The sequence below is a fragment of the Pinus tabuliformis genome, chromosome 6 (assembly GCF_031772625.1).
Source record: "Pinus tabuliformis cultivar Carrire ecotype Pingquan chromosome 6, CPIR1, whole genome shotgun sequence".
NCBI classification, from domain to species: domain Eukaryota; kingdom Viridiplantae; phylum Streptophyta; class Pinopsida; order Pinales; family Pinaceae; genus Pinus; species Pinus tabuliformis.
The window spans coordinates 1,636,567,071-1,636,578,925 of NC_142292.1; the positions used below are offsets into that span (position 1 = coordinate 1,636,567,071).

The following is an 11,855-nucleotide window of genomic DNA, read 5'->3' on the forward strand; positions in this document are numbered from 1 at the left end:
TACCTTGGCTCCCTTTCCCGCTTCCCCTTTTGCTCCCCTTTTTTTTTTTTACATTAACAGGTATTTTAATCAAGTTTAATTTTATTAATAACCCGTTGATTCTATATTAATATTTCAATGATTAAGTTTAGTGATTAATTATTCTAAATTTGCTAAATATCATTATAATTCATGCTCTCTGATCCCCAACATTTGAACAAAGAGCACCTTCTCCTGACCAAAGCTCTCCATTCCAATGGCTATTCCTCCTCCCAATTTAGGAAACCTCTCCACCTTCCCTCCATCCCAAACTCAAAACTAATCTTTCATCCCTGCCCTTAACGAAAGTTACCCTTCCTTACGTCCAAGGTGTTACTGACCACATTTCCAGAATCTTGCAGAAGAAAAACATCCAAACCTCCTTCAAACCCCAAACCACCCTTAAGAAACTCTTTAGGTATACAAAAGACAAACTTGATCCCATGCTTGGCTCTGGTGTCTATGAGATTCCTTGCTCCTGTGGCAAGTCTTGAATAGTCCATTTAAGACCTGTATCAAGGGGCACATGACGGGAAATGTCCATAACCGAGTATCAAAATTAGTCATTGCTAAGCACTCTCACAACACCAAGCATCTCATTTGCTTTGATAAAGTGAGGATCCTTGCCTCTGCTCCCTTCCACACCGCCCGTCTAATCAAGGTAGCCATTGAAATTGAAAAGAACCTTAACAATTTTAATCGAGAGGATGGTTGTTTCAAGCTTAGTCAATCTTGACGTCCCACCATTCATTGTATTTCTCGCAAGCATTCCTCTCAATTTACCCAACCCTAAACTATACCTTGAATCCCTTTCCTACTTCCCCTTCTGCTCCCCCCCTCTCCCTCCCCCCCGCCCCCTTTTTAAAACATTAATAGGTATTTTAACCAAGTTTAATTTTATTAATAACCTGTTAATTTTATACTAATATTTCAATGGTTAAGTTTAGTAATTAATTATTCCAAATTTGCTAAATATCATTATAATTCATGTCATTTAGATCTCCGATCCCCAACATTTGAACAAAGAGCACCTTCTCCTGACCAAAGCTCTCCATTCCAATGGATATTCCTCCTCCCAAATTAGGAAATCTTTCCACTCTGCCCCCCATCCCAAACTCAAAACTAATCCTTCATCCCCACCCTTAACGAAAGTTACCCTTCCTTATGTCCAAGGTGTTACTGACCACATTTCTAGAATCTTGCAGAAGAAAAACATCCAAACCTTCTTCAAACCCCAAACCACCCTTAAGCAACTCTTTAGGTATACATAAGACAAACTTGATCCCATGCTTGGCTCTGGTGTCTATGAGATTCCTTGCTCTTATGGCAAGTCTTACATAGTCCAAATAGGTAGATCATTTAAGACCCGTATCAAGGAGCACATGACTGGAAACATCCATAACCGAGTATCAAAATTAGTCATTGCTGAGCACTCTCACAACACCAAGCATCTCATTTGATTTGATAAAGTGAGGATCCTTGCCTCTGCTCCCTTCCACACCACCGCCTAATCAAGGTAGCCATTGAAATTGAATAGAACCCTAAAATTTTAATCGAGAGGATGGTTATGTTAAGCTTAGTCAATCTTGACGTCCCACCATTCATTGTCTTTCTTGCAAGCATTCCTCTCAATTTACCCAACCCTAAACTATACCTTGAATCCCTTCCCTGCTTCCCCTTCTACTGCCCCATTTTTTTATAACATTAATAGGTATTTTAACCAAATTTTATTTTATTAACAATCCTTTGATTCTATATTAATATTTCAATGATTAATATTTCTAATGCAAAATAGATTTAATATTAATATAATAGTAATTATCCTCATAAACGAAATTGATAATAATAATAATATACACAATTTTATCTTAATTTATTAATACTTGTCCATTTTGTTATTTAATAATTTAATTCGTTATAAGATTTATAAATAATTTAATATTAGTATTTCAATTGGTTTATAATTCATTTTAATTAATAAATACTAATCTTAATATTTCAATAATTTATTCAAAATTAAAATGAATTTGAATAATAATAATAAAAATCTATTTTTTTAATATTTTAATAAGAGGATATTAACTTATAATTTTTTTTTACCAAATTTAAATTGTAATAATATTTATAATTTTAATTCTGTACGGTTAACATAACTATAATAATAAAATATTTTATAACTCTCTGAAAAAAACCATAACTATAATAATAAAATAAATATTTTAATTTTCATAATATCATTACTGCCTTATTTTAATATTTCTATGATTCTATTAGTTATCTATTAATTTAATAACTATTAAAAACGTCAATTTTAATTAATTTAACGTACTAAATACTATTTAATAAGTTAATAATTATTAATAATTTTTTTTTAAAATATTATAATTATTTTAAAATTAATAACAATGGATTATTTTAATATTTAATAATTTATTAATTACAGATTATTTTTTTTGTCCCATATTAATATTTATTAATTTATTAATTAAAATTATTATCTGTATTCAAGCTTTTGTGATGCATAATGAATTAAACAAAGTCTTTCGGTAGAAACCACATGAGAGAATTTTTTGGCCCACACCTTTCTAACCAACAAGTGTGGTTCATCATCTCAGGAGAGATGATGAACCACACTTGTTGGTTCGAAATGCGTTGGCCAAAAAATTCTCTCATGTGATTTCTACCGAAAGGCTTTATTTAATTTATTAATTATTTCTTTACTTATATATCAAATTCTGATTTTAATATTGTACAATTTTTAAAAAATATAATTATATATCATTGTTCCCGCTTCATGTCTTTGATGATGGATATTTATTAATTTATTAATTATAATTCAAGTGTATAGTCAATTATTAATTATTTCTTTATTTTATATATCAAGATCTGGTTTTAATATAGTACAAAAATTTAAAAGTATAATTATATACTTTTTCTATGATAAATCCTATAATTAAATTTTCTTTTGCATTATTGTTCTTTAAAAGGATTGGTCTGACTTTCTCTTGATCATTGTTCCCGCTTCATGTCCTTAGATGATGGGTGAGAAACAATTTATTGATTATTTATTTGTTAATGTCTTGTTCTGATATGTAAATACAAATTTAATAATTTACTATTGTTTATTTTTGGCGTGTAAGAAATCCATACTTATTTTTTTTGGGTATTTGGTAAATTTGAATTTTAGATGGATTTACACCATAGTTATTAAGTTTGACCATATTGACTAAAAAAAATAGAAAATTCTTGTTAAAGATTTTGGGAATAACACTGTGTAATATGTGTGATCAGTCCAACAATGTTATTTCTTTTTTTTTTATCGATAAGACTAATTCTATTAAGCAGTAAAATATTGTACAAGAGGATACATTCCAGAGATGCAAGAAACCGGCAACCGGAAATGATAGGACTATCAACCTCGGTTCCGGGAAAAGAGTGAAGCAAGCAAGGAGCTACAACTAGTCACTGAAAGCTTAAGAAGCAATGAATGCTACCCTAAAAGAGTAGGGGTTTCAACACGAAGCTTTTTCCCTTTCCTTTTTTTAACTTCAACCCAACCACTTTGGGGTGGATGGGCGATTACAACTTGCAGATTGGGGTCCTCCACAGGGGGGCTCTCCTTTTCTGAGTCCGAGGAAGAGGACAAATGGACACGTTTCTGAGCAATGGCTGTATCAGAAGAAGGTGCCAGGCCATCGGTGGAAGGGGCCACAGAGTGAGGGGCCTGATTCAATTCTTCATCGCTATCTTCATCTTCAGAACTGGAGGAATCAGAATCCCCGACTGGAGGGGGAGAGCATGGAGCCCATCGTTTGGACTTGGGCTTGGAGTCGTTGGCCTTGTTCTTTTTTGCCGGGCGAGATGGGCAAGTATTCTGCAAATGCCCAGATTGTTGGCAATGTCGACACCGAAATGCAGTGTTCTCGTAATCCAGCGTCTGGGTCCAGACAAAGTCATTTATCTTGAGATTGATTTGTTCTGGAAGACCTTTGCTCAGGTCTAACTCCACACACACTCTTGCATATGAGTAGAGACCTTTAGATTCCCGCCACAAATCTCCATGGATGAAGCTGCCCAATGTGTCTCCTATAGCTCTGAAGACACGAGTATTCCATAGATGAGCAGGTAAGTTTGGAAGCCGAATCCATACCGGTGTCTTGGTAATGACTGCAGTGGCTGGATCAAAATCTGGGAACCAGGGAGTCAAAAAAAGCCCTGCAGTTCCCATGAACCAAGGACCCTCTTCTAAGGCCTTTTCATAGTGCTTAATGTTATCAAAGAGAACAATGAAATAACCTTTCGAGCAAAAAAAGATCTTACAATGATGTGTCCAGTTTGCATGGATCCATGCATAGAGATCCTGAGATCGGGGCCACAGACCATTAAATCTGCAGATGATGGCTCTTTCTGCAAATTCTTGATGCTGGGAAGCCAGTTCTTCATGCATGAGTTCAACAGAGGGAACTTCTTCAACTTTTTCAACCAAGAAGGCCTTAGATTTAAGGGCTTCCGGGGGTTTGGGGATCTCGGAGTGGACTGCGTCCTTGTATGAGAAAGGCCGAGTGGAGGAAGATTGTCCCGCTGCACCTCCTCTCAAACGAAGGGTAGCCACCACCGTGCTGTTCCTAGAAATGCTGTAAGCAGAGAGGGATAGAGGGTTTTCAAGTTGTTTACCTTGAAAGAGAAGTCGCAGAAGGCTAGATGGGATCCCCATTTTGCGCTCTAAATTCAGTATGAGGTCCTGCACCAGGTCTGAAGGGCGAACCCATTGCATGATGGTCCTACCTGCAGGCTGCGAAATCTGGATCTGAAAGGAGTCAGATAAGGGCTTTGACCCCATGCATAGCTCTGGATCTGGCCAGAGCACGGGTTCTTCTGCCTTCTGGATTACCAGATCTGGCCGATCTTTGTCCGATCTGAAACAGAGACTGCGATTCGGATAGCAAGAGGTTGCCTCAGATCCATGCATAGACCCTGCGGATGAAGCAATTTCCGGCTCTTTCTTGCTTGATTCCAAGGACGGCACGGAAGGTAGCAAAGCCAGAGCCTTGGCCTTGGGATCTTTAAGCTCCTGCTGCTGAGGGATCAACAATCGAATCCACCGGGGGTTGCGCTTCCGAGCAAGCGCAGCAGAGGCCCAGTCGTCGATAGTGAGAGCGAAATATGCCTTCCTTTTTACTCCTCGCAGGATCCAGTCGGTGTCATGGCATGCATGGGGTGCGGCAAGCTGCTTGGCCCCCAACCTAATCTTCACACCCCTTTCTTGAATGTTGGCCTCGCCCTTAATGATTTTTCTGAGAAACGCGAAGCGACCAGAACAGGGTAGGCCGAAAGGGGGCAGGGGTTCAACATCGCATGCAACCCAACCCTGTATGACTGATCCATCCTCGCCGATTCGTACAACGTCTTGAACAAAGATAGGGTCCGATCGAAACCTTGCTGCTCTAATCCCTTGCAGCGCTGATCCATTACGGCGCAGTTTCCTGGTTCTCTGAGCGGCGACAACACGATTAGTTCCCTCTGTAACCCTAGCCATCGCGCTGACCTCAACCATCAAATCTTCGTTTGGAAACTTGATTTTTTCACTGAGCAAAAATATTATAACTCCGTCCAACAGTGCTATTTCGAAAATCTCTAACAATATAATTAATTGTGAAAGTCTCCAACCACTCATTCAATTGACATTATAATAAGTTAATTTTAATTAGTACGATTTTTTGCTTTATGAAATCAATTCCAGTGGACAGTGTGCGTTTGCTTTATGAAATCAATTCCAGTTGACAATGTGCGTGGTTATTTGGTTCCAAGCGAACTTGAAACTAGTGCGTGGTTATTTGGTTCTAGGCGAACTTGGAACGACTTCTTGTGATTCCGAGCAAGGAGGCTCAGTGGGGGGCACTCTGAAACAACTTGTGAATCTCCAAAGATCGATGAGCAAGCAACTAGACTAGAGTACATCCATATATCCATGCCATCCATCCCATCAAAGCATTATGTTTGAGGAAGTTTTACACGTGAGCAAGTTTCGACATTTTTTTTTTGTGTAAGCTTGGTAGATCTCCTTTTCTATTAATATTTCATAATAATGTTTTTGGTTTCAAAAAACTGCTGGTGGCCTCAACCTGCCCACAAGAAACTAGGTCTGTTGGCCACCTGTCTGCATCAAACGCTGTCCAAAATTTAAACAAAGTGATTCTAATCATCCATGCTACATTGGCTACCTTATCTTCTATATGCTTCATACTGGAAAAGTAAATGCTAACCGTCATCAAAACAAAATTTAACTAACAGGACTGCTTCATTCATCTGAAGAATCAACTGGGGCCGGGGCTTTCGCACTCGACCTCGGTACTTCGCTTTGCATCATAGTCTGGAGATTCTGTTCGACTCTATTTAGGCAGAGATTGTTATGATACAGCTGCATTTGGACAGACTGTATCTCCTTCTGAAGATCCTTTAGACTTGGTTCTGTTGGTCTGTCCTCTTCCAGTTCTTCTCTTTCCTTGTAGGTGGTCATTGCTTTAGCCAGGATGTTTTTCATAACCCAATATTGTTGGATGGTTTGGCGGCCTCGGGTATTGCTTGGATCTTTGACTATTGTCTCCCATTCTTCTGCCTGAATCTCTTCATTTTCGATGTTAGCATTTAGTTCTCTTTCCCATTCAGAAATAACTGCTTTCACCTCGGCTGGGGTTCCTACATAGTAGGCGTTGATGAGATTCTGCATGCTTTCCTTTCCTGTTTTCCTTCCTCTTTTCCTCAGAGATTTTCTTGTAGATGGCTCCAGGCCTTTCATCTTTTTCTCTGTCTTTCCCGGTCTTCTGTTCCCTTTCCTTCCCTATTGGTTGCCTTCCTTCACCATCTGAGTCTTCTCGCTGCTCCTTTCTTTCCTGTCCGAACGACACACCTAGACCGGGGCTTGGTACGCACTGGCGTGGTTCAAGTGTTGTGCCGTCAGAGTCTTCTGCACACTGGCATTTAAGCTACCTATAATAGAAACCAAAATTAAGACATTATGAACCGTAATGAAATTATCCATGGTGAACACATAGTAATTTATGATCTAGGTTTTGGTCTTGGTTTTGACATAATTCCTTATATTCTTGCTTTGATTCATGGCCTGAGAATTGGCCTTGTTCCTTCTTGAATTCCCATCATTCTTCCCCATTTCAGGATGAGACTGCTCTGGTGCAGTCTCTTTCATCCACTCTGTGCCCTCTTTACTGCTCTTTCCCCAGTTGACTCCTAGGTTCCACTCTCTTCCCTCAAAGGTTTGCAAGATAGAGACAACTCCATCTTCCAGGTTGCTGCCCTTGAGCAGTTGAATTGCCCCCCTTCCCGACTCCCGCAAGACCACCCTGCATCCTATGCTACCAACCCTGCCAACGGGTTTCCCAGAAGTCTTTCTCTCTTGGTTTTCTCCACCCCAGAGAGCGAGAAAATGCTTTAACCTTTCCCACCAGGCCACGAAAGTCCTACCCTTCGCCAGTCAATCCCCTCGGTGAAACTTAGCCAAAGCCAAATTTGGGCTTTCTCCCCTCCCCGGTCGTGGGGCCAATTACTGCTCCCACTTCTACCATCCTGTTCCAGGTCTTGCTTCGACGCTGTATTGAGGGGTTGCATCCAGACCAACGGGCCAAAGGTTGCACCAGGGTCGGGTTTCACTCCAGGCCTCACATAGTTATTTTTATTTCCTTCCCCCCCAATCCATATACCCTTCCTTAACTGCCAAAAGAAATTCTTCCTACAGATGCAGTTAAAACCGCTCAGAATGACGCTACTGGCGGAATCAATTTGGCCCAACAGTCTCCTTCTGCCCCATGACCTAGCTACCCTGAGCCGAGGTTCAGATATCCCTCCCCCCCTCCCCCTGGATAGCTATCAGGTCTATCCCACCCCAGGTTGACAGGCCAATAACCCAAGGAAACCAAAAAGCTTCATTTCTATATTCAACTAGGGAAACCATAATAATTAACCAACAATCTTCAACAAGACTCATTATTGTTCCTCTTTTAGTCAAAATTCGCCTCAGATTCCAATTCATATTTTCCTTACTAACGTAGGGGAGGGCTGGGAGCACATACTAGGTTTTACAGGCGAAGGCCGAATGCTGATCGATGTCCCCCAACTCTCGGCGCTTGCCAACTCCAACTGCACGTTCTACCTTCGCTTCCTGCATGCAAATGCCCCTCAACCTTGCCACCTTTTCCTTTAATTTTCTCTTCCACCTACCCAGCCTCACTTCCAAGAAACCCACCACTTGCTTTGCTCCGTTGGCCACCTCCCTTCCCTTCTCGTGTGGGTCTTAGGATGAGCACCCACTTACCTTCCAATTAATGCCCTTCATTATTGCCTTCCTACTTCCAGTTGCTCCTGCCGTGAGTTGCCCGGTTCTCCACATCCACTTGCCGCTCCTGTGCCAACTGTCCAAACTCGCTTCCCTTTGCTTGCCGTGCCATCTGTCCGGCCTCTCTTTCCTTTGCCTGCCGTGTCATCTGGCCGACCTCTCTTCCGTTTATCCCCCATTGCCCGTCACACCCTGATCGGGGGACAATTTTTTTTTTAAATCACTGAGAAGGTTTAGTTTTATATTAAAAAATTGCAAAAATTAAAATATATTTTTCACATTTTAATGATTTTATTGGATAATAATTATTAGCAAGTTAGAGGGTAGTTATTATAAGAATTATGGTTCATTGCATATTTGGAATTCAATTAAAAAGTTTATATTTTTATCCATTAAAATTAATTTACATATTTATTGTTGAATAAATTTGGATAAAAAAATAGGGATTGAGTTTTAAATTTCTTGATATGTAGAAATCACTACAAATTTATTTTTAATATCTAGTATTTCATTTTTTACCTTACAATTCAAAACCAATTCTTAATACTAATACATTTTATTTTTTTATCTTTTATTATTTCTAAATCATTTTAAATCTACATATTATAAATGAGTAAACAAAGCATCAAATCTACATATTATAAATGAGTAAACAAAGCATCTTCTTGTTCAGCAAGAACAATTCATTTCAATTTTTTAAAATTTGAAATAAAAATAGTAATATGTTATTTTTTATAAGATGTATATTCTCTAAAATATTAAATTTTATATTCTCTAAAATATTAAATTTTACACCGTCGATTTTGTTATTTAAATCTCCGAACTTTGGTCACTATGATTTACACTAAGTTATAAAAATATTACTTTAATACCGAGCGAATTTTTTTTTTATCATACTTAAGGAGGATCATTTGTAAATTGCGTCACTAAAAAAATTACATACCTCGGCCTTTCAAAGTTGCAGCATCGAATCTGATAGTGACCGTAAGTATCCACTGTGTCCATTTAAAACTGCAGTAGAGCGACAATTTTCTTTAAAAAATTAATTAAAAAGACATTGATCTAAGCCTTGCCTTAACAAATTGTTTAAAAATTAATTAGAAAAAGGCCTCTAGAAAGTTGCGAGGTCGAAGCTCACAAACTACGATGAATGGATAAAACGACAGTCACTGAGGTTCTAGAGAAACCCCAAACGCAATATCTCAAACTTTCCAGAACCTCCTGGCCATCCCACTCTCCTCTATTAAATCCAGCCCGTTTCTTCTCTACCTCAGTGAATCCAGGCAAAATTGAATGACTGATTGGCTGCAAATTCTGTAATCTAGCGCAAAAATGGAGTCCCTTCTGGAGCACGTCCTTCACAGCGATTCTCTTTTTAGTAGCCGGAACGCGCTCATGTCAGTGCCGGACGAATTCGAGAAGCTGCTAAATCCGCCCGCCTGGAGCTATATCCGCGACACCAAGGCCATCGCCGGCACGGCCGTGGACATAAAGGAGAACCCAAAGGCCTATTCTTTCGTCACCGACATGCCGGGCGTCAAGAGCTCCGACATCCAGGTAGGTTTCTTTATTTTCTTTCTTTACTGTGCGTTGAAATTTTTCGCCCGACCACGGATCGAATCTGAAGGCTTGCTTGAATTCCTGTGCGTATGTGTTTTGCAGGTTCAGATCGAGGATGAGAATGTGCTGACCATCAGGGGGAAGCGAAAGCGTGAGGCAAACGACGAGGATACCAAATACATTCGCATGGAGAGAAAGCCCGCCAAGTATTTTAGAAAATTCGTGCTTCCCTCTGACGCCAATTTGGATGCAATTTCTGCGCTCTGTGAGGACGGGGTTTTGACTGTGACTGTGCCCAAGGTTCCTCCGCCCGAACCCCAGAAGCCAAAGACTGTTGTTATTCCCGTCAACTGATCTGTCCACTGTATCTCTGAATGTTTCTCGGATCTCTAATTTGAGAATCGAATGTACGTGCTTGATCGTTCAGGCATCAATCACTTTCTATCAAACATTAATTAAGAAGACGAGCCAAACTTTCCATTGTGCCAAACTTTTGTTCGAATGTAGTTTTTTTGGGTCAAAAGACGAGCTACTGTTTTTTTCTAAGCAGTTCATCGCAGGTTTAAATTATAGACTTCTTGTGTGTTGAATAAGATTGGTTAACATTTCAGTTTCAAATTTCGGAGTTGTTAAAGTCATATCATTATTGGTCACTGCTCAAAGGGCTCAAGTGCTGCAGTGACTATAGTAATCGGTTGAGCCGGTTTGGTATTAAACTTGCTTAAAAACTAATGATGTTTTTGTTTTAATGAAAGTTTGAAGAAATAAATATTTCAATTTTGTATTTTTAATAAATGTTTGGTTATAATTTTTTACTTTTTATTTATTTATTTTTTTATCTAATGAAAGACTTCTGGATTTTATTTGGTCTCATATCGAGGCCATACTTAGATAAAGTTGGAAAAATTGACAATATGTTATAGTGTATTAAGTTTAACTGAACTAATGCTATCTCCACTATCTACGACTAGCATTAATCAATAAACATTTAATGATGATAGACAACTTATGAGTTTTGAGACATGTGTCCCTTTTGCCATCGATTCAGACACCTGTGCCTATTGTCGCCACCTTTAGCCACCGATTTAGATACCTGTGGCTATTGTCGTCACTTTTACCCACTGCTTCACCACCCGTCACTAAACCTGCACAATAGTTAAATACGTAAATTTATACAAAATTCAGTAATCACTCATCAAATACAATTATTTTCCAAAGAAAAAAACATGAAAGAGCAATTGATACATAGCAGAAGACTGAAGCTTACCAGAAAAAGTGAACAAGAGAGAAACAATGTAGCTATATCAGTAAAACTTAAGTTTACCAGGAAGACTGAACAAGAGAGGACCAATGTAGCTATATCAATCAAAGTTAACCAAAAAACTGAACAAGAGAGGAACCAGTCAATGTTTACCAGAAAGGCTGAACAAGGAAGAAACCATGTAGCTCTAGCACCAGGATAAGATATCAATTACCAGGGGTGGTCGAAATTGCTTAGTTCCAGCTTGGTTCTGTGCCGTTGAAACAAACACTTCTTTAAGTTGAGCAAGTTGATTGCACCAGAACCTGTGAATCACTGGAATGGTAGTTGGTATGATTTTCATCTATGCTTCTATGTTTGTGAATAACTGTAATGGTAGTTGGTATGATTTTCATCTATGGACTAAGCGGGCTCTCCTATAAGCTCTGTCATCTTTTTATGCTTCAGCAATGCGCTCCAATATGTAAAATCTTTGCGCTCTAACTGTATGAGCTCCCACAGAACCCACAGAACTTTTATATTTCGTTACAGAACTTTTATATTTCGTTACATTTTTAGACAGTTTCTCCACAGAACCTATTTGTGGGAATCAGTTATTCCCTTTTTAAAATGTATAAAAAATGTATTGTCTATTATGGCTGAGGTTTTGAACACATATGTATATCTTGA

The 11,855-nt window shown here is 38.8% G+C and overlaps 1 protein-coding gene across 1 annotated transcript; it reads left to right on the forward strand.

The window, feature by feature from the left end:
- Positions 1–9,657: 9,657 nt before the first annotated feature.
- Positions 9,658–10,389, forward strand: LOC149265204 (17.1 kDa class II heat shock protein-like). The gene is made up of 2 exons (XM_089392245.1): positions 9,658–9,922; positions 10,028–10,389. The coding sequence occupies exons 1-2, from the start codon at positions 9,698–9,700 to the stop codon at positions 10,277–10,279; spliced, it is 477 nt and encodes a 158-aa protein (XP_089248371.1). The 5' UTR covers positions 9,658–9,697; the 3' UTR covers positions 10,280–10,389.
- Positions 10,390–11,855: the final 1,466 nt, after the last annotated feature.

Bases quoted from the DNA above. Each gene is read 5' to 3' on its own strand.
- LOC149265204 (XM_089392245.1), top strand. From the start codon at position 9,698: ATGGAGTCCCTTCTGGAGCACGTCCTTCACAGCGATTCTCTTTTTAGT. The intron at 9,923-10,027 runs GTAGGTTTCTTT...TGTGTTTTGCAG, and splicing joins TCAAGAGCTCCGACATCCAG to GTTCAGATCGAGGATGAGAA.